Source organism: Accipiter gentilis, chromosome 14 (assembly GCF_929443795.1).
Source record: "Accipiter gentilis chromosome 14, bAccGen1.1, whole genome shotgun sequence".
Taxonomy (NCBI): Eukaryota; Metazoa; Chordata; class Aves; order Accipitriformes; family Accipitridae; genus Astur; species Astur gentilis.
Genome location: NC_064893.1, coordinates 31,542,071 through 31,566,368, shown reverse-complemented (window position 1 = coordinate 31,566,368; position 24,298 = coordinate 31,542,071). Strand labels below are relative to the sequence as shown.

The 24,298-nt window shown below is 45.5% G+C and overlaps 1 protein-coding gene across 2 annotated transcripts; it reads left to right on the top strand.

The window, feature by feature from the left end:
• Positions 1-739: 739 nt before the first annotated feature.
• On the top strand, positions 740-23,912 carry CHRNA4 (cholinergic receptor nicotinic alpha 4 subunit). 2 transcript variants are annotated; one of them, XM_049816583.1, is made up of 6 exons: positions 740-1,323; positions 2,580-2,731; positions 6,141-6,185; positions 6,281-6,390; positions 16,104-17,484; positions 19,094-20,593. In XM_049816583.1, exons 1-6 carry the CDS (start codon positions 1,263-1,265, stop codon positions 19,319-19,321), a joined length of 1,977 nt encoding a protein of 658 aa, XP_049672540.1. In that variant the 5' UTR covers positions 740-1,262; the 3' UTR covers positions 19,322-20,593. The 2 variants fall into 2 exon arrangements, with proteins under 2 accessions (XP_049672540.1, XP_049672539.1); XM_049816582.1 differs by lacking the exon at positions 19,094-20,593 and adding an exon at positions 23,306-23,912 and having other exon boundaries at positions 741-1,323.
• The last annotated feature ends 386 nt before the right edge of the window (positions 23,913-24,298 follow it).

Genomic DNA, 24,298 nt, shown 5'->3' with positions numbered 1-24,298 from the left:
TAGCATTATTAGAACAGACTTTGATTAATTTTGCAGCTGGCAACATTACCCCTGCCTGAAAATGAAATCCATTTGCTATCTGCGTGGAAGTAATTGTGTTAATATCAAAGCTAGTTTTAAAATGAAATGGAGAGGGCTGTACTCCCTGTCTCCTGTGCGAGGAATCAGGGATGCGAGACGAAGGGCTAGAGTGATAATTCCTTGCTAACACAAGGAATTATCCTTTCCTCCACAAAAAGTCTTCGTGACTTCGACAGAGATATTTGTGGTATATGTAAGGTACATTCAAGTATATAGACACGTTCAAGTAACCTCTCGTCTCAGTCTCACCTTTGATTTGCACGTTGCCTATGGGCAGAGACTAATATTTGTATTTGTACTACGTGTTTGTGCAGCACCAAGCACAGCAGAGCCCTGTTCTCATGGGCAGGTTCATCAGCCCAATAACTGCTGACAGCAAAGATACATGCCCAGGCCAGAAATATCTCTCAGGCTAATTACCCTGTTAGTCTACAGGAGTGATTTTGAAAAGCACTTGGACAAGATTAAACAGACAGCTTTCGTTAATTAAGAACTGTTTGGGCTTCGGGTGCTCTAAAGATCCCAGGTGGCCCCTTATCCACCACCTCTGGCTGCAGCTGGGCTCTGGATCCCCCCCTTTATTTCTCATGCTAAAAGTTTTCCTCCCTGCAGCCTGTTTGCTGGAGCGCACAGATTCTCTCCTCCTCCTCAGCAGGAGGTGGGCAGGTCTAACTACATTAAATATACAAACATACCGTGCTCCCTCTCTGCTCCACCAAGGGCTGGCGTGGGCATCGGTGGCCCATCGGCAGCAAAATCTGAGCGAAGGCTGCCCAAAGGGCTGGGGGAAGGGTGAAAACAGCAGCGGCGGCAGCAGCAGCAAATAAACCGAGCAGTCAAACCGCCCCGTAGGAAAGGGGAGAGGAGCAAGCAGGAGAGCCCAGGGAGGCTGTGCATTTCGTGCCTCTTTACGGGAGCTTTCTGCAGCCCTTACGCCTCTCTTGCAAGTAGATGTGCATCGGTGTCCCAGGGAAGAGCATCCTTCTAGGGGCAAGAGCTGGAAATCAGTCAGAAGAGAAAAAGAAACAACCAAACAAACCACCAGCTATTACCTCTTCCCAGAGGCAGGTGAGAGGGAGAGAGAGAAAGGAGTTTAGGGGAATGAAGCTGGAGGATCCAGAGACTCAGAGAGGAAAAGTTGCCTTGACGGGAGACTCTGCGTACTAGAGCTCCGCTCCACAATGGGATTTCTCGTCTCTAAAGGAAACCTCCTCCTCCTGCTGTGTGCCAGCGTCTTCCCTGGTAAGTTTGAGAAAGCTTTTCTACCCCTGCTCTGCTGCTCTTTAGCTCTTTTCTCCCTTATCCCTCTCAAAGATATGCTGCGAAGACCGGTCCCTGTCCACAAGGAATTTCCCCCACTCCTGCATCCTCCTGTCCCATCATTGCGGGTCCTCTAAACACCAGCCTCCGCCGAGCAATGCTTTGCTTTTATTTTCCCCTCCTTGCCTGATTTGATGGGGAAAGGGTTAAAGCCGTGGTGGGGAAGGGGACGGGATGGAGAATACAGGCAGGGGCTCAGCATCCTGCTTCTTGCTTGGGTTTTTCTTCCCTGGGTAAAGTGTGTTAATGTGTCTCCGGGCTACAGCTCTGGCTGGGGAGAGCACAGCCAGCGCTCAGCTAATGCTTCCCTTTGTATAATCCAGGGCAGCTAAAGACTAAGTAGGAGCCATATTCCACGAGGGATGCGGGGAGAGCCCCCGGCTCCCTCTCCCCACCGGCCGTGGTGGAGGATGCGTCTGCGTGCAGCTGGCACAGGAGCTCAGCTCCCCCGGCAGCCCCCTGGAAGAAGGGTGCCTTTAATTTTTAATAACCAACAGGCACTTCCGATGGTTCCTGTAGCGTACGTGCAGGGTCGGGGCTGCTCCTTGCAGCCTCCAACTTTTGAAGTCATTAATGAGGGAAACTGCGCTCTTGTTATCCAATTTGTGCTCTCCTTCGTCCTCTTTCTCACCCCTCATTTTTGTGAAAGACCAGCTATAAAGGTTATTTTAAAGAGCTGGATTTCACTCTGCCTTTTTTTTTTTTTGGTGATGCGTTTTGTGTAAATCTGATCCAAAATCCCTATCTCCCTGCAGAAGGCTGCTTCTTCCTTTTTGTCTTGCCCTTCTAGCATCCCTCTTTCCTGCTTGCAGACTTCAATGCTAGAAACTTGCCGCAAAGTGGCCATAAAAATAAGACCATATTCAAGGGAGAATGGCTCAGGCGGCGTTTTTCAAATGGTTTTAGTGATGCCCCTGCTTTCTGCAGACCAAACCTGCTCTGCAATGGAAACCCTACATGGGGAATTGGCCAACGGTGGGTGAACAGAGTGAGAAATACGTGGCAATGCCTGGGCTAGCGGGGAGGCAAGTCACCAGGGTGGCATCACCCTCCCGTGCATCCCTACTTGCCCATCGCTGGGTTTAGCCCGAGGGTCCCCCCCCGGAGAAAGCTCCAGCTATGCGGACACTTGGACCTGCAGACATTTCACATCACCGTACCCCGTGCCTTCCCCGCAGCCTTCGGCCACGTGGAAACCCGAGCCCACGCGGAGGAGCGTCTCCTGAAGAAACTCTTCTCCGGTTATAACAAGTGGTCCCGGCCCGTTGCCAATATTTCCGACGTGGTCCTCGTCCGCTTCGGCTTGTCCATTGCCCAGCTCATCGATGTCGTAAGTGCAACCTATTTGTGCAACAAGTGGACAAGATTAACCGGGTTGGGGCTTGAAGAGAGGCTCCTGGTGCATGTGGGGTTTACGGGCTGATCCAGGGTCAGGTTGGGAAGACTTTGCTCTCAGCAGAGAAGGGTTTTCACGCAGACAGCTCTGCTGGAACGAGGGATGACTCATGGGAGTAGCTGGTCATCAAAGTGGATCCCTTATTCTTCATCTAGTACAGGCAAAAATCCCAAATTCCTTATCAAAACCCGTGGGACTGATCACAGCAGGGCAGTGGAGCAACTGGTATAAATGCCAGAGTCCTGGCTAAGGAAAAAAACAACAGCTGATTTGGAATTTGAGCCATAATTATTAACACTAATTTACACAGTCTAATAGGAATAGTGGTTTACTTGTCTCTGGAAGACAGTTTGCCTGAAGAGCTTTCTGCAAATGAAAGTTTGAGCGATTTTAGCTACTCTGACAGATATTAACAAGAAAATTCTTTCTGAATGTTTGCTCAAAGAGAAGTTACGTGTGTGCAAACTGCACATGCCATGTACAAAACAGAGTGGTTTGCACTCTAGACCGATGCGCACTGAAATGGTATTTAAAGGATTACTCTATCACAGTGTGTTGGGGTCAAGTGTTGAATCCAACGGAGATCCCTGCAGGGCTGCAGATGTTAAGCACACACACAGGCTTTCTAGCTTGTGCAGATCTTGCTCCCGCATGCTTCTCTCTCCTGTCCCTGTTTGCATGCAACATTTCCCAGGACAGCGTGTTTTGTTTGTGTAGAGGCACAGCTCTTGAACAAGTATTTTCCTCGCTTTTGGAGGCTCTCTGTCACTTTTTTACTGTACTTGTGTGGCAGACTACGAGGGCTGATAATGGAAAGTGTAATGCAGCTTAAAGACATGACTGGTGTGGGGCAGTCATAACAGATGACACTCCACAACATTTTATATTTTGAGATAAGGGGGTTGAGATGCAGAGGAAACAGAGCCAAGGTGGTGCAGGAGGTGGGCAATCAAAGACACTAGTTGCTGGAGAGTTGCGTCTCCTTGTGCACAAGCCATCAGCTTCCAGCTTTGCTGCACAGAAATGGTCTTCCATTCCCCTCCTCTCTCTTACATCAGCCTGAGGGATCCAGGGCTGTTTGCAGTTGCTAATGTTGAAGTTGTACGGTTCTCATCTGAATAATTGATAAGACTAAAGATGAGACATTAGTGACTGTGGAGGCATGAAAGAGATTTTCCATTATGCAGCTGCTGAATTGTGGAAGAGGGGGGGATCGATACACCTGCTTCATAGTGCTTTTCCCAGTTTACTTAAGAAGAATTAATCTTCTTAAAATCGTGTCAGCGGTTAGAAGTGCAACTAGCAGGCAGTTCTGTGCCAGGGCCGGTGGGTAGAGCTGGAGGAGAGCTCTCATCCCCTCCTGCCCCAGTCTGTGTGGTTGGGACTGGTGAGACCCCTCGCCACCGCTGCAGCACTTGAGCTGTCTCTCCCCCTTCCCTACAGTGACACTGGTTTGGTGCAAACCCTGCTGCAATTGTTAGACCCGATGTTCAGCTCCCAACGACAAGAAGTCTGAAAGAGAAATCAGAGCCGTATTCAAACCCCAGCTCCTGCTGACAAAAGCTGGGGGCGGGGGAACAAAAATCAATGTGGAACTTGACATCCCTGCATGTCCTTACCTCAACCTGGCACGCTGAGGGTTTTCTGAACCCCGGAAAAAGTGGTAAGGGATCAAGCACGTGTCTAGGAGCAGCCATTGAGGAACACACTTGGACTCCTAAAGCCGTGTCTCTGCAGGACCTCGAGCGCTGCGTTCACCTTGAGAAAAGAGGCCAGGCAGTGCAACACCATCCTCAGCTGCAGAATCCCCCCCGTGTCCTCCGGGCTGGCTCTGTGCAGGAGAAAAAGGCAATCAGTCATTAGCACATTGCAACCCTCCCTACGAGATAAACCGGTGGGATTAGAGTCATGCTTCGCTTGGGTCAGGAGGATGGCAGAGCCCTCAGGTGTGGTGATGGGCAGGAGGTTCCACCAAGGGTCTGCACCCAGCCTGGCAGGAAAATTCCAGTAAAGGGTAGCACCTGCGACACTGGGATCCCCAGTGCAGGGGCCGTGGTGGAGACCCTCAAATGCTGGAATTGCAAAGTGGGAAGAGAAGCAGACGCTCGAGGATTGGTGCAGCCCAAGGCATGGCAGCCTCCTCCAGCGGCGTTCCTCATCTCCCGTCGGCACCCGAGGAAGTAGCTGGATATTTTCCCTTTCTTTGTTGCTCATTTGAATGTTTTTTGTATTCCTTCTTCCTCCATGTGCTTCTGGTCCCTAACGGCAGACGAGGGTATCTCTGATCAGGTTTTACATTTGGTGCCACAACAGCAGTGAGGACGCTCAGCAAGGGGGAGGCACAGCCCCCCCCCAGATCTCCTGGATTTTAATGTTCAGAATTAATCCTGAACTGCCACAAGAGCCAGGTTCATGACGAGCAGTCTGCTTCCAAATGAGCCCTGTCAATTGAGCTGGTTTTGATGCCAACCAAAGAGGGAGAAAAGAAACAAACCCACAAACAAGCTCTGAGCTCTGGTGCGAGACTTAAATCAGACCAGCACTGGGCTTTGCCCCACACAATTCATCTTAATTATTTACATAGGGGTTGTAATAAGCATGCAAAGCAAGCAGTAATTAATATTACTACTGTGCTGCCAGTAATTATATCTGCCTTACATTATTTAAAAGCATATAGATATATAGTTCTACCTTTCCATACTGCTTGTACTTAGAGTTCGGAAAAAGTCTACCAGCTGACAGCATGGGCATACATCAGGCTGTCCAATGCTTACGTGTCAGCAGAGTAGCTTGGGTTTATTCAGAAATCCCAATCCACAGTGCTCGAAGTTCATGTATTTGGTAGAAGGAGAGAGACTGCTGAGCTTCATGTTTCCAGAACTGTGTTCACGGATAACATTTCGGAGTAGAAGTACTAAACACTACTTGCAGATGAAGCTGAGCATTGTAATCCACGCACACATGTGTGAGTAAGGAGATACATATCCATCACTCCCCTTCCTTCAGTGCTCGGGTCAAAGCCAAGCTGTGGAGCAATTTCCTCTGCCTGGCCCCATCATCCTAGGTTGAATCCATCAGCATGGAGGAAAATCCCAATAAATTCAAGTCTGTCTGCTCACAAGATTGCCTAGGTGCAGGCTCAGCTGTTCAGTGGTATCAGGCAGCTGTGCCCCGTCCCATGTTAAATTACAGAAACATCTGCTTTTTATTTCCAAGATGGAACTTACATTTATTGCAGAGGTGACTTATAATTAGAGAAATTAAGTACAATTAAGAGAAATTTAATGACTTCCTTGGGCCGCTTCATCTGCTTCTGTAACCAATATCTGATCTTGCATTTCAGGATGAGAAAAATCAAATGATGACCACGAACGTGTGGGTGAAGCAGGTGGGTGCACCAAAATATGTGCTTTTCCATGTTACTTTTCAGTTTTGCAATCTGAACTCTCCCAGCTTTGTAATAAACTGCCTCGCTTTTGGCAGGAGTGGCATGACTACAAGCTACGTTGGGACCCCCAAGAATATGAAAACGTCACATCCATCCGAATACCCTCGGAGCTCATCTGGAGACCAGATATTGTCCTCTACAACAAGTGAGTGTGAGCACTGTGGCCAGAGGGCAAACCCCTCCTTGCAAATTTTCTCTGCCCGTGGTGTTAAGGTGCTTCTTGCAATTATTCCTCCTTATTTTGTTCTCTGTGGTTGAATTCCATGTAGATTCTTATAGTATCTGTTCCTGAGGTGCCTTAAATGACATGACTAACATTCATCACAAGGGTTTTGTTCTCCTAATGATCCTTTCTCTGGACAGCAAGTTTTGTTGGGGGATGCCAGGTAGAGTTTTCTCTTCACATGTCAGATACACAATTAAGCTGGATTTGAGCTTTCAGTCCTCCTCATTTCACCAAGGAACTCTCCCCTAATTCATCACGATCAACTGGAAAAGCCAATTACCGAGAATGGGCTTAAATAAGGAAAATATGCTGAAACATGTTAGACTTGTGTGTCTACAAATACAGGTTTGAGGTCAGCCCAATACCATTCTAGAATTACTCTTAAATAAGTGTTTGTTCCTGACCCTGAATGCTTGAAAACTGTCTCTTGTATGCACACCTCCTAGGGAGCAGGTGGTTTTCTTTCTTTTCTTTGGAGCCTGTTGATATTCTTAGAAAGACTGTCCAAGTGCCAAGACTGGTTTCTCCTTGGCTTATCATACCAGAGCTCTCCAGTCTCCTAGGTTGTAGCATACCCCAGTCTCCCTCCCCAGCACAGGCCCTAGAGACAACATTTGCTGCAAGCATCAAACAAAAGCATCTTTCTATGTGACTAACACTCAGACAAAACACTCACAACAGCAGCCAGGCTCATTTTTAATAAACTGTTGCCTGGTTCTAGTTTGATATGATTTTGCTTTTGTTTTTTTTTTTTTTTAAAAAATTAAATGGCTGAAGGAGGAACCTGTCCAGGGGATTGTGAGCTTTGGAGACTATGGAAATTGTTATCTTTCCCATTAGCTTGTCTCTGAACCTCAGTGGTGTGGAGTGATTGCAAACCTCTTGGAAATCACTGCATCCTCACATAGCACCTTTCAGAGATTAGACCAATGGAAATGACTAATTCATAGGCACTTGGACCTTCCTATCCTACAGGGACACACTCTGAGCATGAATATTATATTACAAGTGCCTCACATTGCAGCCAAGAAAGGTGTTGACAGCTTCCACTGGAAAAAAATATGAATGCCCTTGTCCTTGTCATTGCTTAATTAATGACAGTGTTAAGGATGACTATTTTTGGAGCTTCTGGTGGTTTTTGTGGTGTACTGTAGTGCCAAAGGAAATAGCGCTACACAAATCTACATTGTCCATGGGACCTTTGTGCTTTAAACCATCCATTTGCTGGAGCTTCTGGTACCCAAGAGCCTGATGTGTCATCTCTGCATCTGCTCCTTTGGCTCACCATGCTCACTACGGTTGATGAGCGTGGTCCATGCAAGGACGGTTCTAGCACTAACGAAGGAGGCCTCGGGATCCTTTTGTGCCCTAGATACTTCGGGACTTTATGCCGAAAGCAGCCCCCGGAGGTCAGTGGGCACGCAGACCTCTCAGCTGGGTAGCCTTTGGCTTCTGCCCCTCTGTCCTCATGTCCTCGTTCACTGCCGCTGTCACTTGAGCAACTATGGGGACTCGAGGGAGCCGTTGCCTATCTGCTGGCCACAGCAGCTATTCCAGAAAGTTCTCCTTAACCTCTTCTGGGGTTCAAGTCTTTCAGCCTTGCCCACCTTATTGCTTGACTCAGTCTGACTTGCAGGGAGGTAGGGCAGACGGCCAGTCTAACTGTACTGGTGACCTGCTACCGTGCAGGGAGATCTAGTGCCCCAGCTCCCTAAATCCAAGCTGCTTCTCTCCCTTTATCCATACTGACCATTAATAATCACGCATTCCTCTGTTGGTCGTCATGAGTCTATCATGCATTTTTAATTGGTTACTTTATCCATAAATTAAACATGGATGTAGGCGCCAACCATTAGCCAGTCACTAATGGTTTTCCGTTAATTCTATACCTCTTAACAGCTATATTTGCCCATGCTCTTTCATACAGTCTTATGTAAAGTCTTTTCTGCCCTGGGATATACTTCTTTCTTCTACCTAACTTCCTATCATAAAACACATCTGACGCTGCAGTCAGTATCTTAGCTGCGCTGCTCTAACAATCAGGTTTCATGGTTTTTAGGGATTGCAGGGCAAATGCAATGCATGGAAGGCAAAACCTGTAGCATGATGGGACACTGAGATGAGGCTCTTTCTGCATGGCAGCTCACCAACTGCATAACCAGGCAGTGCTTCTCCTTGCAGGCATCTCAGCTAGAAATGTCTCCGAAAGAAAGGCTTTGCAAAGATAGCGACTAGTCGTGAGTGATCTAACTAGTGACCTAACTAGCTAACAAGGATCCCCTCCCATATTTTACATAGATATAATAGTAATATATATTGTTTAGAGGGAATTTAAAGTAGATGCATGTAATTCTGGGTCCCTAAGAGCAAGAGAATGTGTGCAGAGACCTTGGTGGAAGAGAGAGCGGCCACATTGGCCTTTGCACTGTTCAGGCTTTTTAATGTGAGCTATTTATTTCTTATCACACGATCTGGCAGAAGTACAGCATTTTTGTTTGGGATGGTAACCGTTGGAAAAGAGATTTTCTGGGCAGGAGATTATACGAAGGCCTCTTCTGTTTTCATCTTGGGGTATATATAGAAATGGTGAAATTTAAATTGATTTGAGATTTACATCTTTAAGGAAACCTAACCCCTTGTTGTGAGGTTATTCTCATATCTAAGCTCATTATTGTCAAAACCTTCCATTTATCCACTCTAGAGGCCCAAATTAAATCAGTAAACTCAGCTGGTTTGGCCTAGAGAGTATATGTAGTTGTCAACATTCATAAGGAATCTAAAACCAAATTAATATCCTACAGGGAAATTAATATGCTGTTGAATTTTCAGTCTTGATGAGATAAGTTCCAAGACTCTGTAAATACTTTCTACTAGATGTGACAAAACATATGTATAACAGAGGAATATGAGTTAATAGTGAAGTGACAAAGCCTCTTCTTCTCTGCCAACAAGGCCAGCTGTTGCTTATCTGAGCCTGTAAAGGCTCTTCAGATACCACCAAATCATTTCTAAATTAATTATCTAATCTTTTGCATTGACTTATTTTCCCATTCATGAATGGATTTTAAGCACATTTTAGTTTTCTATATTTAAAGTAAAAACAGAAAAATATTTTTTTGTCTAATCAGGAAATAAGCTCTTGGAGCTGCATTTCGATCTTTATTTTTTTTTTTTTTTTTGCTTCTCCATCACTGTGTTGAGGCATTTGGACCCCAAGCAACATAGAAACTCCAGAGGAGAAAACTCTGAAAGAGCAGGTTTGCAGCCAGGTGCTCCAGGTGCTGAAGGCTGTGCAGAGGAGTGCAAGACCATGTCCTTGACCCTACAGGATGGGCAGGGAACTTGAAGTGTGAGCTTCACTGGCTAGTTTTCAACTGGATATTCATGATAGCATCATAGCATTTGTCTTCTCTAGCCTGATGGTTGCAAAACCCGGAAAGAAGCTACTGGGAACGTTCAGACTTCAAAATTTTCTTTTTTTCTCAGTATTTTCTGGTGTTAGCTGTTCCAAAAACTAATCCTTGCCTTAGCCTTGATAGTCACAAAAAAAAAAAAAAAAGAATGAAAGACAAGATCACGCATGAAGGAAATTCAAATACAAATTTCTGTAATTAGGTGTGGGAAATATCTTGAGGAATTCACCCAGTGGTAATATGGACACAAATGATTACTGGACTGGGTTAGAAGATCATCTGGCAGACAGCTTTTGAAAATCATGAGAAAGCAAAGAATTCTTTTGAACTGAATTAGAGCGGCTTGTTCTTTTGAACTATACTATGACATTTGCAACCAGTGAGACTTCTGGAGTAACACTGGTTTCCTGACTCATCCCAAAGCTGTTTGGAGGAGAAATACCAAAAGATGCCCCCTAGTCTAACCTTTAAAATATTGGAAATGTTCTTGACATTTTTCTTTGTGTGTGTATGTGTGTACTTGCACAGATCTTGTCATTTTTGCACCAGATTGTACTTATAATAGGCCCATAGTTGCTACTTCACACTTAAGATTTCCTGATTCTTCTGGGAGTTTAAATGACTATGTTTCTGGAGAGGAAATATATATATCTCTAGATTCCTTTGAGGTTTGCTGCCAAGCTCTATTCAGTAATACAGGAATGGGTAGAAAGAAATCTATAAGAGGGATCTCTCTCATGGGCTGGTGCTGCGTTAGCATCCAAGGACTTCTGCCACTATGCTAAGGACAGAACTAGAGTTTTGCCTCCGAAGTGCTGATGAGGATGCTCGGCAAAGGGAAGAATTGAAGGAAAATGCATAAATTCAGCACTGTTAGAGCCTTCTGAGAAACTTGTGCTTATTTCTCCAGTGTAGCACAGCCATTTCTGAGACAGATGACTAATTTACTAAGGAACAGTCAAAATATCGGTTACCACTGATTTCTAAACATCTGAAGCAAAGAAAAGCTGGGATGTGACCTAAAGAAGTACACATCAGTGCACAGATACCTCCATCTATCTACCCAAGATGGTTTGTACCAAAGTTGCCAAGTCCTTGGAGATATTTAAAACCCAATTGGACAAGGTCCTGATCCTCTTGTAGCTGACCCTGCTTTGAGCAGGGAGTCTGGGCTAGGTCATCTCCAGGGGTCCCTTCCAACCTGTGAATTTGTAGTTACCATTTTGGTGGCACAAACCAATTTTTTAATAAAATATTCTCTGATTTGCTTTTGGAGAGTATTTGAATCTGAACGTTACAGAAGCATCTCTTTAATGTCTACCAAAAGGGTACATTCTTTAAAGGGGTCTTAGAAGTCCAATTTGTCTTAGTTACTGCTGTTCAATGAAAAATGATTTAAATAAAGACATTCTAGCTATATCCATATATGTATATAGCTGATTTTCAGGCTTTTAAAGCTCTGTTTGGATTTAAATTGTATCATCAGAAATTAAAATAAATGTATGCCTCATTTACATACATTCTGAAAACATTTAATTTTGTGAGATGATGTATCTCCCAACTGCAGGGAAAATAGAAACTGGAAAAAAAAAAAAAAAAAAAAAAATCCCCATCAGCAGAGCTTTTTAATGAAATACAGTTGGTGGCTGCCAGTAAAACAATGCCATTCTTGAACCCTTATAAACTTAGAAGAGTTTAGAAGAGCAGCCTTTATTCTCGAAATGAGGAATCAAAGGCTGCAGAACACAGCAGCACTATTTCCCTTGACGAAGGAATAAGCAACCATCTTCTTTCTTTACTGGTGTACGCTGTTGTATTTGACATGAAAATATAACAGCTCTGGTACTTTATTACTGACAGATATTTAGAGCTGTCAGGTCAGGGTAATCTGGAGATCCTGATTATCTTAATTCTCACGTTCCTGTTGTGATGTTTAACTTGTGCTCACTCCAAATGCTTTTTCATGACGACTGTCACAATACAGTGGTCTAGACCGAGCGAGATGAAAATGTGCTACCACCATAAAGGGATGACTGCAGATTTTCTCTGTCCCACTGTGTCAGATCTCCCACCTTCCTGTCTAAGGAAATATTCACATTATAGAGTCAGGGCTGTCAGCACAACTTAGCCAGGAGTGGGTTTTCCCACAGCAAAGCTTTCCACGTTAAAACAGAGTTTCCCCAATCGCTTCATTTGCAGTCGGTTGTCTCACCTTCATCCCTTGGAGGAGATTGGGGAAGGGCTTTGGAAGACCATCAATGCCAGCTGACCTTGTTTGCTCCCACTCTCATGTCAAGAGGAGCAGAATGAAAACCTCACCCAGGATGAAAACACCTCTCTAGGTTCACCCCACATCGGCAGGGTGCCAGCAAGCGTAGCTTCCAGTCCAGTAAGTGTAGGCTTGAAGGTCCAGTGTGGTAAGCTTGAGGAAGGAGGCAAAAATATATGTATGCACACAGGATTGAGATGTCTGCGAACACTATCTTTGCACGCTATAGCTGGCTTGGATACAGTCTATGTCTGTACAACAGCATGGCTAATTACCTGTTTACAAGTTGCTCAAATATCTCTACGTTGAACGGCAATGAGAAGTTCAAACATGCCCAGTAAAGTCCAGAATTACTTCACAGCCCGGTTAGGTTGGTAAGAGAGAAGCAGGAGGATCCCAGGATTTTTTATTGCTCCTCAGAGTCCTTAGCTGACTCTCAAAGGCAAGACACTGTTCTGCTGCTGGTTTCACTCCTGCCACGGCACTGCAGGCAAAATCCAGCTTGGAAGGGAGTATTGGTGTTATTTGTAACAGCGTGTGAGCCAAAGAGGACCCAGGATGAGGCCTGGTTGTTAGGCAAGCAATTAAAAAATATCTTCCTCATCAAAGAAGCAGATCGTTTATGGAAATAATTGACAGACGAGAGCTGCAGCATCACATTGGTTACATCTACGCTTGCAGAAGAGAGGTATGTGGCTAGTCACACAAAGACTGCAAAACTGCCAGACAAGACATTTCTGGGAATGAAACACAATTATTATTGTTCCTGGATGATTTTCTAGGAAGAGTTTCATGCCCTTTTCCAAGTTTTCAAAAGAGAAAACACACACCTGTGTTATTTACCTAGCCACTAACATGTTGCTCCACCGAAGAAGGGAAACACTAGTAGGTGCTCATTATCCGTTTTCTGTAACATGAGCTGAATTATAAACATATTTTTCCATTAATGAATGGTTTAATCATGCCTCAGAGATCTCATTAAATGCAGAATTGGATTCCAAATTCCTATTGAGATTTAGAAAGAAAACCACCAAGAACAGTAAACACTGGACTGTCACTTGCTGTGCATGTTTCATGTCTCAATCTGGCTTTACAGTGCAGGCAAAACTCAGGAGAAAAAGACAGTTTTCATCCAAAGCAAGTGGTCCTGGAATATAAATTAGATTTAAGAAAGAAGAGGTAAGAAAGGAGTTGGGAGGATGGTACAATGGCATTGCTCGGTTTTATTTGCATCTGAGTAAAACACAATGGTGGTTTTGCCTTAATCCCTTTGAGAGCAGTCTGGGTTTGTGTGTATTTTTAGCTTTCCTGTCTTAAAAAAAAAAAAAAGAAAGACATTTTAAAGCTTTAGAAAAAGTCCAGTTCAGAGGTCAAAAAGCACTGGGTCCTTTTGTGTTCTTTTGTTTTTCCAAAATCTGCCACAAACAGCAAAGGCTTTCCATTATAGAAACAAAGAAGAGTTTAGTAAAAACCCTGGTTCTCCACCACACAGTAATTCCGAGTTTATTTTCCCATTCATTCAACCGACCTAGAAAATCATCTCAAAAGACAAAGATCTGGGCTGTGACCCTGGGGCTCGGGGGCATGTGCCATCTCTGCCCAGATACCGTGTTAGCCAAGACAGCTCACTGAGGGCCAGATCCTGCCACTGTTTCCCAAAATGAGCAATACAACACCAGTCTCGCTGGAAGCCAGTGTGGTCATGGACTGACGAGGATGCTTTACAGGGCAAGACAAAATACCAGAAACTCTTCCCCCCCCCCCTCCCCCCCCCCCCCCCCCCTTTGCATATGAATTAATGGATGATCTCCTAAAGAAATAAATTTAGGGAAGTTCCTCCTCCTTCAGCAGCTGGAGGGGCCCCGCCGGATCGTCCCTGCACTGTTTCTCTTGCTGCTGGTGAGGAAGAGGAGAGGTGTGACCCCCGCGCACCCCGTCCCTGTATAGCTGCTGTCACGGCACATCTGAGCACTGAAGCAGCAGAGCAGGGCCAAGGGAGTTTGCCAATTGCTGGGAAAGTGGCTGCAGGCTGGATCGGCTCCAGCCGGGAGGGCTGGGCGGGAGCAGAGAGCTTTCTATCTATATCAGCCTGAATAATTCATCTCAAGTTTTTAGCAGAAGCTCTCCCTCCCCTGCTCAACCTCCCTTTTGTTTAGCAGCGTTGCTCTTTGCAATTCGGCATCGCACAACAGGCTTCTTCCTCCGTATCCCCGAGTTCTGCAGCTGCTCAAACCGGGTGTGTAAGATGGTCCTCAATTCCCTCCCTGCTCTTTGGATGCTCTTTTCTCTATTCCTGGAGCTAGACTTGAGGGCATTGCTCTACAGATTCTACGTGCTGGTTGTGGTTGGGATTTCAACCTTTCAGACATTTGCTCGTGATGAAAAAAATTGCGGCTCTATCCAAACCTCACCCACATTTTAAGGCTGCTTCAACCAGGGCGTTTGATCCGGGTTGTGACTGTCTAAGGATACCAAAATCCTCTGTCCATGAGTAGAAATCAAGGAGGAGAGAGAGGGTTTGAAGTTTCAGCCAGTCACTGCCCAAAGGGGCTGCAGATGTAGGGCCTTGGCTCATTTTCAGGTGAAGGTGTGATTTGGTGATTCAAACACCCAGTCTCCATCAAAAAGATTATTCGAACAAGGAGATACGTCACCTGCACAGCTCTCAATGCTTCAATTTTTCCCCTTTGTGTGAGCTAACGCAGGCTGCAGGTCCTGCAGACGCTGCCTGGAGAAGGGATGCTGCTATAGAGAAGGTACCTGTGGACTTGGCCCCAGAAATGGAATTTAAGTGTCACCATCCACGTGTCCTCTTCACCGAGAGCAGGGGAGGAACAGCCCTTCTTGATGGCATAGCCACGCAGGGCATTAATTACCTGCTGCGCTGGTTGAATCTCTTAATGAGCTAATTTCTTTCGGTGGCCTCCGCACACCGGGGCAAGCGGCAGGTTCCGCGTTTAATGTGCAGTAGCGGAGGTGTGGGGGTGCAGAAGGAGTGGAGCTGTGGCTGGTGATGCTGAGGCAGGAGGAAGGACAGGGCTGCCTCTAGGGCTGGGGATCCCATTGCCAGAGTTTCTCAGTCTCCCTCCTTTCTCCAACACTATTACAACTTGAGTATGGCGCTCCTCCGTGGTCTTTCTTCTCCCAAATCCCCAGTGCACTTGTATGTCCCGTTGCCTTTTTGGATCTCCCTCACTTGTATCCCAGTGACAAGCTGGAAGCAGCTGGTGTCACGGGTGCACGGCACGGTGCTGCGGGAAATCAGTGCGCTGATCAGCTGAGAAAAGCAGATCCAAACCAAAAAAAAATATGCTGTTTATGCGATAGCTTTTTCGCTGGCTGAAAAATGGCTTTCTGATATAAAATCCTAGGTTGTTATCTATGTATCTTATACCAGCACACAGACCCCAGTTGAGAGTCCCTGTAAGAAGACACCGTAAAAGACAGCTCTCTTCCTGACTGGGAAATCAAGAGATTAACTTTCATTATTCCTATTAATAGGATGTTCTTGCTGTTTTTCATGTAAGAGACTGAATGATTACCCAACACTCTTTCATTTATAGCAGCTGTCACAATTAATTCTGCAGAGCCCACAGCCACACTACCTGATAGTGGTTCTTCCCACCTCTCGGAAGCATATTCAACCCTTTCCAGGGCATTTATGAGACACCTTTGAGGAAAACTTGTGTACGTTCACCTCGAGGACGTGAATTTGGCAAGTTGAGGGCTGACATTTGCATGCAAATCCAATGTTTGCATAAGCCAACAGAGTTCAAAACCCACTGGATGGAGTGGATGGATCCTGTGTTTGCACATGATGTGCCTCCTGCAGCTCTCAGGAGCCCTGAGTGCATTTTTGGAAGCCAGGCGCTAAATATCCTGTTTCTTTAACAGAGCTGAGATGTCCCAGAGAAGCCTTACTCTTTTTTTTATCTTCTATCTCTCCCCAGTGCTGACGGTGACTTTGCAGTCACCCACCTGACCAAGGCCCACCTATTCTATGATGGGAGAATTAAATGGATGCCACCTGCTATCTACAAAAGCTCCTGCAGCATCGATGTTACCTTCTTCCCCTTTGACCAGCAAAACTGCACGATGAAGTTTGGCTCCTGGACCTATGACAAAGCCAAGATAGACTTGGTGAGCATGCACAGTCACGTGGACCAGCTGGACTACTGGGAGAGCGGGGAATGGGTCATCATCAACGCTGTGGGCAATTACAACAGCAAGAAATACGAATGCTGCACAGAGATCTACCCCGATATAACATACTCCTTCATTATCCGGAGGCTGCCGCTGTTCTACACGATCAATCTGATCATCCCCTGCCTGCTGATCTCCTGCCTGACTGTCCTGGTCTTCTACCTGCCCTCTGAGTGTGGAGAGAAGATAACCTTGTGCATCTCCGTGCTGCTGTCGCTCACCGTGTTCCTGCTGCTTATCACCGAGATCATCCCATCTACCTCCTTGGTCATCCCTCTGATTGGAGAGTATCTTCTCTTCACCATGATATTTGTTACCTTGTCTATCATCATCACCGTCTTTGTGCTCAACGTGCACCATCGTTCCCCGCGTACCCACACGATGCCTGACTGGGTGAGGAGGATCTTCCTTGACATAGTCCCACGCCTCCTTTTCATGAAACGTCCCTCTGCAGTGAAAGACAATTGCAAGAAGCTCATCGAATCCATGCACAAAATAACCAATACACCGAGGCTTTGGTCCGAGATCGACGTGGAACCCAACTTCACTACCTCGTCTTCGCCCAGCCCCCAGAGTAACGAGCCATCACCCACATCTTCTTTCTGTGCCCACCTCGAGGAGCCAGCCAAACCTCAGCCTATCTGCAAGTCCCCTTCTGGGCAGTACTCTGTGCTGCACCCGGAGCCTGTACAGGTGACCTGCTCCTCTCCACAACCCTCATGCCACCCCCTGAGCGACACCCAGACCACGTCCATCCTGAAAGGCAGATCGCTAAGTGTTCAGCAGATGTACAGCCCCAATAAGGCAGAAGAAGGGAGTATCCGCTGCAGGTCCCGGAGCATCCAGTATTGCTACCTGCAAGAGGACTCTTCCCAGACCAATGGCCAATCCACTGGCTCTCCAGCATCCCAGCGGTGCCACCTAAATGAAAAGCAGCCCCAGCACAAGCCCCCTCCGTGCAAGTGTAAATGCAAAAAGAGCGAGGCAGCTGGCACGCCAGCTCAAGGAAGCAAGACTCACAGCGCCAAAGAGCAGCATCTCCTCTTGATGTCCCCAGCCCTGAAGCTGGCAGTGGAAGGGGTTCACTACATTGCAGACCACCTGCGAGCAGAAGACGCGGATTTCTCAGTAAGTATCCTAACTTAGCCTGCTCGCCTTGGGTAAGTCAAAAATTAGCTGCCAAGGAAGCCCCACCAAACCTGGGGGCTATACAGAGAGTACACGTGCTGATGCAGGCTCAGCCATTCCTGATGTTGTGGCTTTTGAACATGTTGACCACTATAAGCTGGAGAGTTTGTCCTTGGGGTATTGGCAGGCATGTGGGCCCAGGGCTTAGCACAACCAGACCATGCTCAGGGCTGCTCTAGCACAACAGGATTCTCCAGCAGAAAATAGGAGTAAAGTTGTTGTTATGTAGGAAGGAAGCAGCTAAGATCGTGGAAGGGACCCAAAAAGCAGTCATCTGGTGGGAACATAGAAGACTTATTCTTTATAGAGAAGCCTCTGACAGATGGGGAATTCACATTCTCTGTTTTTTATTAAGCATTGACTCTGGCTACTGAGCCTAGGAAAGCAAATTCCCCAAGTAGGTTGTGGATGTGGGAAGCGCGTAGTAGCGTGGGGACATTGCAGGGTATGTTTAGCTCTGCGTGATGTGATTCCTCATTAGTGAACTTCCACTGGAGCAGTTGGCTCTGTGTGGGAAGGTGGGTGGACAGACAAATTTCACACTTGCTCTGAAGGGGTAAATATGGCTACAAATAGAGAAGGAAAGTAGAGGCTGAAATAATTTCTTTTAATGGAGGTGGTGATGCATGTACAAATGTCATATCCTTTCACACCTCTTGTAGCTCTTCCCCTGCAATACTATGGATTCGGTGTGCTAGCTAATTATGGCCGCAATGAAGGAAGCCACCAGATAACCTGAAGTTAGTGTTCTTACTAAAGAAAACTCTTACCTGGCTTTTCCTAGAGGGATCTGTCAGCAAAAGGTTCTTTTTCAGCTGTGCTTACAGTTTGATTTTCTCAAGATTTAGAGTCAGTGCAAGTCATAGTGCTTTTATGCAAGACTTCCTGGGCATGAAGAGTGTCTTTATATTTGCATTTTTCACAGCACTGAGCACTTAGCAGCAGCAACAAAAGATTAAGTGCTACTGTCCATTTATATACTCTTTGGTACCATAGTTTGAGAGGCCCCTGTTCTTTAATGTATTTCACATCACAACATCCCTTTGAGGAAGTAACTGTTTATTCCTCATGTTGCAAAGCAAAAGCCAAAATACAGAGATGAAGTGACATGACCAAGGTCACAGAACAAGTCTGTGTCAGAGATGGGCTGTGAATCCCCATCTTCATTAGTTGACAGCCCAGCACTTTTTGCCAGGCTAAAGCACTTCACAAGTACATTAGGACTGCAGAAATTAAACTCTGCTCTCTCGTCCTAGCAATAGTTGCAAGTAAACCCATGGAATCGGTTGATTTTAGCTCACTTGTTTCCCCGTGGTGCAGATGAAAGACTATTACACCAATAATACTTCCCATTTCAACTGATTCTCGTTCTGCTAAGCTTGTTGGTATCATCAAGAACCGAGTCAATGAATATCTTGGGTTCTTTCCTTTTAAACCATGACTGCAACTTTCTTTAAAATGAAAACAGTCTTCAGAAGCCACGAATTTTCTTCTTATACCTCCCACTACTCTTCCCTCTTGAAAAGAAGCGATTATCCTGAGGAGAAAGCTATTTACAGCACTAAACATCAAAAGCAGAAGAAAAGGAGCAGTTTTGAGGGCTCTGACCAGACCTCCTGCCAGCCCAGCCTGCAAGCAAAGGCACCAGGAAAACATCCAACAACGAGCGGAGAAGGGTCCCCCCCAGGACCACCGATGCCCCAGGCCCCCCATAAAGAGCCTGCAAACCTGCCCGCGGTTCTCTGCTCTTTCACGGCAGTTGTGGTCGGCACGGTAGGCAGAGGTTGGGTTTTCAGATTTGGGGGAATAATTGCTGACCACAGTCTGAGGCTATACTGTTTGCTTTTTCTGAATCCAAGTATGTCAAGTGGGAAAGCACATTTTTTCTCTCGGTGGAAAGGACAAAGAGGGAAACATGATCTTTTGGAATTGAAATTTGGAGTAAGGAGCAGAACTGATCTAGTAAAATGAGAATTTACTGGGGAAAAAAATCAGTACTCAGAAGTTTGCTTTCATCTTAAGATCAAATTGTGGCATTTCTTTATGGAAGTCTTCCACAAATCTATCACCAGGCACCTCTGATGCAGCTGCAGCCCCTGGGACACAGCTCGCTGTCTCTGGGGTGATATTTTCAGAGACATGCACCTTCCCAGAATGAGAACAGAGCTTCTTTTGAAGTTTCTGTCTTTTTTCTAAAGCACCATTGCCACGGGGGCAGTGCTTCTAAATTAAAAGTAAATAGCTTGTTTAATTAAGTGCTTCAGCAAAAAGAAAATGGGAAATGCAAGAGGCAGTTGTTTGTTACAAAAAGATATCTACAAACAATACAAGCACAATGGTACGCTGGGGAAAATGCAAGACCAAATCGTCCCAGCATATGATAGAAATGCCATTAGAAATTAATTACAGACTGAGAAGGAAAACAAGTTGCTTGTCACACACGAGCCAAAATAACCAGACACCAACAGCGCCGTCTGGAAAGCCTTGGTGTCCTCATGCCTGTGTGCATCTCTGGACTGCTCTAATAAGAAGACTTTGAAGACAGCCTAAAAATAAAATGGGAGAGAATGTAGCCGAGGGGGAGGAAGCACGGGATAATCTCACCGGTTTATTTTTAACAAAGTACAATAAAACCACCCGGGACTGCTCTAATCTGTGTTGCAGGCTCTGGGTCCTGGGGATCAGATGTCACCAAGGCACCCCAACCCACCACGCCAACCCCAGGGCAGGATGCCCTGTTCCCACTGCTCAGACCCGCAAGGAGCTGGACCAAGGAAAAGCTGCAGATTTCCTTACTTTTGGGGAATCTGGGGGGTGAGGGAGTCAGCTGGTCCCTGCCCCTGATCTTTTCCCAAAAATAGTTTTGAGCGAGCTTCTTAAAAACTAATCAAAATACAGCTCACGAGTTGGGGTGGCAGATGTTGACAGCTGCATAGATGTTGTCAGAGAGGCCTCTGCGGATCATGCTCCACGTGAGGTGCTGGACCACAGGGAAATGCTATAGTGCTGTCAGAAAACAAAACAAAACAAAAAATCCAGATAATTTCCTTTTCCTCCTCCTCTTTTTTTTTTTTTTTTTTGCATTGTCTCTCCATAATTTCCAATTTCACCCTTCTGTGCTCTCAGTCTGGAGCTGGATATTGGTTTTGCAAACATCTGATGCACTCCCAGCCATCATTTTCAAGATGGGTTGAGTATTTATGCATACACCGTTACATTTGAAAGCAAATTTATGTTGAACTTTACAAGTTGTTCCTCTTCTCCCATTTGCTCCTTTTCTCAAAGAGAAACTCATCTAATTTCTTTTCTTTGCGTGACCTAGCACTTACTTTTGCTAGCACGAATGCTCAAAAAAACTTATTTTTCCGGGATGAGGCACTATTTACTCAATCCAGCTTTCCAGTTTGACATCAGATCGTAAATTGCAGATTTTCTTTACACGTTGGTTGCATCATGAGACACTAATGCCGTAAATACAATCATCCAGAGCTTGCTTAGCTGCCCTTCTCATGAGGAATTTTAAGCATCAGAGACTCGCTCCAACTCTGAGCAAGTGATGAATAGACCAGAAAACATGTATAGCAAAGGGGAGTTATCCACTGAGACCTTATGCTTGGGATGAGAGGATGCCTTTTGATTTCAAGGGACACTATTTCTTTTACTCACCCTAATTATAGATGGATGTGCTAGGGGCTGTACAATCAGAAAACAGCATGGTTTCCCCCAGGGAGATGATAAGCTTCAGGACGAACCTCTATTTGTTTACTTCTGCCCATTGAATAGTAAAGACCTGCTTACCTTGGTGCTATTTTTAAAGGGCATAAAGTTATCCATTGCATGAAAATATTTAACCGATTCTTACGCTCTTGAAAAGGTTCAGGTATTCCTGAAATTTAAGATGCTTTGTTCAGAGAACAAATTATGGGAAAACATGATATGCTCTCCAGTGCGTGCCTCATTTCCCAATTTACAAAGCTGCTTACTGAGCCAAGGAGCTGGAGCAATACCAGATGATTTAAAGGCCTAACCAAGCAGTCCACATGGCAAATAACGAGAGGCGCAGTTAAAGAGCTCCCTTTGCTGGCTGAACGTTGTCTGCGTTGAGGCACAGAGTGACGACAGGTACTTTGCAAATACCTTGGAAGATTCATGATCAGTTTGTGAAGGGTTCAGCACGCCAAAATGAGGTAAATGCACATACCTTACCTGCAAGGAATAATTCTCTTAGCTTAATAAAATGTCACAGCATTGGTCATGGAAGCCTGGGTTGTATATTCTCTCCCTCTGACACATCATGATTTCTCTGTACCACCCACAAGGTGTAAGATAAAATTTAGTGGTGCATCCATGACTGATGAAGAAAGAGAAGACTCAAGGTGAGTTTACAGAGTCACTGTGTTGTGCTCAGAGCTTGTTTGTTTGGTGCTTGACAGATCATAATATTTTAGGACCTGAAGTTGCCACTATACCTGTGAAACATCATCTGCTGCAAATGGCTATTTCACCGATACTTGGATTGCTTCCTTTACCAAAGTGAATTTTCAGTATAATCAGCAAATCCTTAAAAAAAAAAAAAATAATCAAGCCAAGTCTCCTACCAATCATGTTTTAGCTCACACCTACTGTTTTGGGCTATTCCCTTATTATTCTCTCTGTTTAAAACAAACCTAGGATCTGTGAGTGAAAAGGCCTGTATCGTTATAGTTACATTATTATTGTACCGTGCTTTTCACTCATGCTACAGCCCAATGTACAGGGCAGCTTTGGGCATGGTGAAGCCACTGTTTACTCAGGGTCACGGACTGGTAGGTGCAGTAAAGCAGCCCCAGCAAAACGCAGCCTTGGCTTTGCTGTCTCCTTCTCCTTACACCACACTACGGGCTTGCTGCAATCACGGCCACCAAAAAGGTTTGAGCTAGCTCCTGCTGAGATGTTTTCCCTAAAGAGCAAGGCAGCGTGCCAAATTTCAGCCCTTGGGTCTATTAATCACCAAGTGGTATATTGTAGGAAATTATAATTGGTACAGCCGTATCAAATAAAACTTTGCCATCTGATCAGTCTTCTTCTGGGAAAGAAATTAATAACAGCAAAGTAATAAAAGAGGTTTTCATATGTATGTGGTTTCTTACTTAATGAAATAGCCATTTACAATTCTTTCCTGATGGGATTAATAAGTACCAGACTTCCCCAGAGAGGAATTGCTGGAAAGCCTTCCCCAGCAAGACAAAAGTGGGGAAAAAGCAGGGTGAGGAAGACCGCTTCTTCTATTTGCTGGTTTGCTTTCAATGCTTACTCACCCAAAGCTGTAAATCCCTTTGCAGAGAGTTTGGCTTCGTTAATCTGTAAGCAAATCTGTTTACAAGCGTGGGGAAACGAGTAATTTCTTCCCCCCCCACCCCTCCTGCTTGAATCACAGCCTCATTTACACACCCAATTACAGCTGTTGCTCATGGAAAATAGGATAGTGAGTGTGCAGATGGGCTTAATTATCCACGGGCGTATGGCATCCCTGGGGAGCTGTGAAACGGGTTTGCAATTGCACATGCACACCCACGCAGTCTGGGAATCTGTCTCCCACATCAGCGATTGATAGAATAAATCTTTGATATGGTGTAGGACCACTAAATGTACGTGACACCCTCCTCTCTTATCTCTGGACTTAAATGAAAATACCCTGTTTTGGAATAAAGCACTAATAGTCTTCATAAGTTTTAATCTCAAATAAAGGTTAATAACTGGCCTTTCACCTCTGTGTTCCCAGGTGAAGGAAGACTGGAAGTACGTTGCAATGGTCATTGACAGGATCTTCCTTTGGATGTTCATCATTGTGTGTTTGCTGGGAACTGTTGGTCTCTTCCTCCCACCGTGGCTGGCAGGAATGATCTAAATATAGCCCCAGAAGGAAGAAAGTATATCCCACTCTATGGATTTTAGTTCACCTGGAAGGAGAGGAGCAGAGAAATGGAGGCAGCCCTTTGAATAATTTACTGCGTGTCCACGCTTGAGTTGCTCCAGAGCTTTCTGGGAATACTTTCCAAGGTTGCGTCGTTTTGCCAAGCCATTTTCATCTCCTCCATCTAATTTAGGGGAAAAGTTCTTATTAAAGTCTGTACATAGCATGGTGGCATTCATTGGCATATACTCAGCAATGTAAGAACACGAGCTCGTTCCCTAAAGCAGCACATAAAGAGGCTTCGCATCTACAATCCAGCCCCTGGCAAATTAGCTCCAGTTGTCTTCAGAGGTCTCAGCGTGCCCTGCCTAGTAATTTTGCCCTGTCAAGCTGAAGTGGTTCAGGACCGTGTGTCCCTGTATGAGTCATTTTACAAATAAAGTTCCAGATTTGGGATACCTGTGCAGGATGTGGTCTGTGGCCAGCTGGTAAAGACGGACAGACTGGAGAGGCTGAAAGAATTGCTCGAGGCAGCTCAGCCCCACTGGGACCAACAGTGATCATTAGCACAGCAGTTGCAGTCTTTGTATTGACAGATTTTACTTTGGCCAATGCCTTTGAGAAGCCATGGGGACCGTAGCTGAGTGAGCATCGTGCAAATGAAGGGAGGATTTGGGGTTAAGATTCGGACCGTGTTGGTAGCACTTTAGTGTGCTTTCCAAGGAAATTTCCTAGATCCAGGTTATGGCCGCTGCTAAAAAGTCACCCTGAGCTGTAAAACTCTTGCTGTAGGTGGGGAAGGTACTTAGACATGGGGAAGCCACAACAGAAATCCAGGGCGGTGTGTTAGCATAATAAGAA